Below are 3,298 nucleotides of genomic sequence, written 5' to 3'. Positions count from 1 at the left end.
AAGGTTTTAAAATATCCTAGGATGTCTCGGAGCCTTGTCTGGTAGAGTCCTTCTTATCGGTATGTTGTCGACCACATCTATAAGTTGGAGGCTACTTGGACATTTAGGAACAATACCCTTCTTTGATATTCTGGATCGTGCGATGAAACTAATTGTGCAACTGTTCCTCCTCTAACTCGTGCATTCCTTTAACTTTCAGTATATGGCACCTAAGAAGAGAGCAAGAACTGGCCAAGGAGCCAACGCCGTCTTAGGAGTGGCAGTTGCCCCTTTATTTGATGATGCGGGTGAACACCCGAGGGGTGAGGACAATCCCCCGACTGTTACACTACCTGATTCCACTACACCGGCCTAGGCCACACCAGTTCCTACACCTACTGAGGGTGCAACAGTTCCTTCACCTGATATTCCGATTCCACCTCCAGCCCCAGCTTCCGGCTCTAGTATTTCTGATGGGGATCTTAAGGGAGATATTCAGATGCTGACTCAGATAGTGGCTTCTTAGACCCAAAGGTCAAATGTTGCACCTACATCTTCTAGCCAGCAAGGGAATTCTACTAGTTTGAGGATGAATAGATTTCTGCAGTTGGATCCTCCAGTGTTCACGGGTGCTAATACCGAGCAGGACCCACAAGACTTCATTGATGAGATGCATAAGACTCTCCAGGTTATGCGCGCTACTGAGACGGAGGGAGTGGAGTTGGCCACCTACCGCCTAAAAGGGGTGGCATATTCGTGGTATGAGTTATGGGAGGATTCTCGGGAGGAGGCGAGCCCTCCAGCAAGATGGAGTGAGTTTGCTGATGCCTTTATGGACCATTTCTTGCCTGCCAAGACTAGGGAAGCCCGTGCCGCAGAGTTTGAGAATCTTAAACAAGGGAGTAGGAGTGTGTGGGAGTATCACATGGAGTTCGCGCGCCTTTCAAAATATGCCATTTTCATGTTGCCTACTATGGAGGCTAGAGTGCACCAGTTTGTGCAGGGACCTAGTCCCTTGGTTATCAATGAGGCCGCTACAACTGCCTTGAATTCAGACATTAACTATTAGAAAATGGTAGCATTTTCTCAAGCTACAAAGGACCGCAAGTTGAAGAACAGGAGGGAGCGAGAGGCTACCAGCAAGGCCCGGTCCGCGGACAACTTTGAGGATTCATTTGGTGGGGCAAGATCAGCTTTTAGGGGAGGGTCATCAGGGCCAACCCAGTCTCATGCTCAGTCTTCAGCCAGCGTACCACCAGTGGGGCACAGTTAGTAGCAGGGGAGCCTAATTAGGGCAGTAGGGGACCCCACCATCAGGGCCGATCAAGAGGGAGATTCCCGCAGCAACGGAGGCCCCCATGCCCCAGGTGTGGGAGGATGCACTCGGGGATTTGCTACATGGAATTACCTATATGTTACAAGTGTAGATTGAGAGGTCATATTCAGAGGGAGTGTCGTTCATCCCGCCAGGGTACGGGCAGGGGCACAACATATCCATCCAGTTCTGTAGCTGTTACATCTTCAGCACCCCATCCAGCTCAAGGCACTCTGGCACCAGCAGGGCGTGGTGCAGCTAAGGGTGGTGCACAGAGTTCACGAGGACCCAGCCGTTTCTATGCTATGAGTTGTCGCCAGAGTGCAGAGGCTTCTCCAGATGTCGTCACAGGTATATTGACTGTCCAAACTCATGATGTATATGCTCTTATTGATCCTGGTTCCACCTTGTCCTATGTTACCCCTTTTGTTGCTATGGAATTTGGGATAGAACCGGAACAATTTCCTGAGCCGTTCTCTGTATCTACTCCGGTTGGCAAGTCTATTGTGGTCGCACGAGTTTATAGCGGTTGTGTTGTCACGGTGCGCAGTCGGGATACCGTGGCTGATCTCATTGAATTGAGGATGGTTGATTTTGATGTAATTATGGGAATAGATTGGCTTTATTCATGTTTTGCTAAGCTCGACTACCGAACTAGAACTGTGAGGTTTGAATTTCCAAGTGAGCCCGTTGTTGAGTGGAAGGGGGATAATGTGGTGCCAAAGTGTAGGTTTATTTCTTACCTTAAGGCCACGAAGATGATTAACAAGGGGTGTATTTACCATTTGGTTCGAGTTACAGACACCGATGTTGAGGCACCTATACTCGAGTCAGTGCCAGTTGTGAATGAATTTCTGGAGGTCTTTCCTGATGAGCTCCCTGGGATTCAGCTAGATAGGGAGATTGATTTTGGGATTGATGTGATGCCTGGCACGCAGCCTATATCTATTCCGCCCTACAGAATGGCACTAGCATAATTGAAGGAACTAAAGGATCAGTTGAAGGATTTGTTAGAGAAGGGTTTCATTCGACCGAGTGTGTCGCCATGGGGCGCACCGGTTCTTTTTGTGAGGAAGAAAGATGGATCACTAAGGATGTGCATTGACTACCGACAGCTCAACAAAGTCACAATCAAAAACAAATACCCACTACCAAGAATAGATGATTTGTTTGATCAGTTACAGAATGCTAAATACTTCTCCAAAATTGTTTTACGATCCGAGTATCACCAATTGAAGATCAGGGAGCAGGATATACCAAAAATAGCTTTTAGAACCCGGTATGGCCATTTTGAATTTCTAGTGATGTCTTTTGGGCTAATAAATGCCCTGACAACTTTTATGGATCTTATGAATCGGGTTTTCAAGCCTTTCCTAGACTCCTTTGTGATAGTGTTCATTGACGATATTCTTATGTATTCACGAGGTCGGGAGGACCATGCCGATCATCTCAGGGCAGTGTTGCAGACTCTTCATCAGCACCAATTGTATGTGAAGTTTTCAAAGTGTGAATTTTGGCTCGAATCTGCCACATTCTTGGGTCATATTGTCTCTAGAGAAGGAATCAAGGTTGATCCTCAAACGATTTTAGCAGTAAAGAATTGGCCTAGACCTACAACGCCCACCGAGATTCGCAGTTTCTTGGGCTTAGCAGGGTATTACAGGAAGTTTGTGGAGGGGTTCTTTACTATTGCCTCTCCATTGATTAAATTGACTCAGAAAGAAGTTAAGTTCCAATGGTCCGATGCTTGTGAAAGGAGCTTCCAGGAGTTGAAATTGAGATTGACTACAGCACCGGTGTTGACCTTGCCTGAGGGTACAAATGAATTTGTGGTATATTGTGATGCTTAAAGAATTGGGCTTGGGTGTGTGTTAATGCAACACGGCAAAGTTATAGCATATGCTTCTAGGCAACTCAAGAATCATGAAAAGAATTATCCAACACATGACTTAGAACTTGCGGCGGTGGTTTTTGCATTGAAAATTTGGCGTCAATATTTGTATG

General features: G+C 46.6%; 1 protein-coding gene across 1 annotated transcript; it reads left to right on the top strand.

Annotated features, from left to right (window-relative positions):
* The first annotated feature begins 568 nt into the window (after nt 1-568).
* Nucleotides 569-1,048, top strand: LOC138909680 (uncharacterized). The gene has a single exon (XM_070200891.1). The coding sequence runs from the start codon at nt 569-571 to the stop codon at nt 1,046-1,048; it is 480 nt and encodes a 159-aa protein (XP_070056992.1).
* Nucleotides 1,049-3,298: the final 2,250 nt, after the last annotated feature.

The sequence above is a fragment of the Nicotiana tomentosiformis genome, chromosome 4 (assembly GCF_000390325.3).
Source record: "Nicotiana tomentosiformis chromosome 4, ASM39032v3, whole genome shotgun sequence".
Classification (NCBI taxonomy): Eukaryota; Viridiplantae; Streptophyta; class Magnoliopsida; order Solanales; family Solanaceae; genus Nicotiana; species Nicotiana tomentosiformis.
This window is presented reverse-complemented; position numbering and strand designations above follow the sequence as displayed.

What these genes read in the sequence shown, in the direction of transcription:
- LOC138909680 (XM_070200891.1), top strand. Translation starts at nt 569, where the DNA reads ATGAATAGATTTCTGCAGTTGGATCCTCCAGTGTTCACGGGTGCTAAT.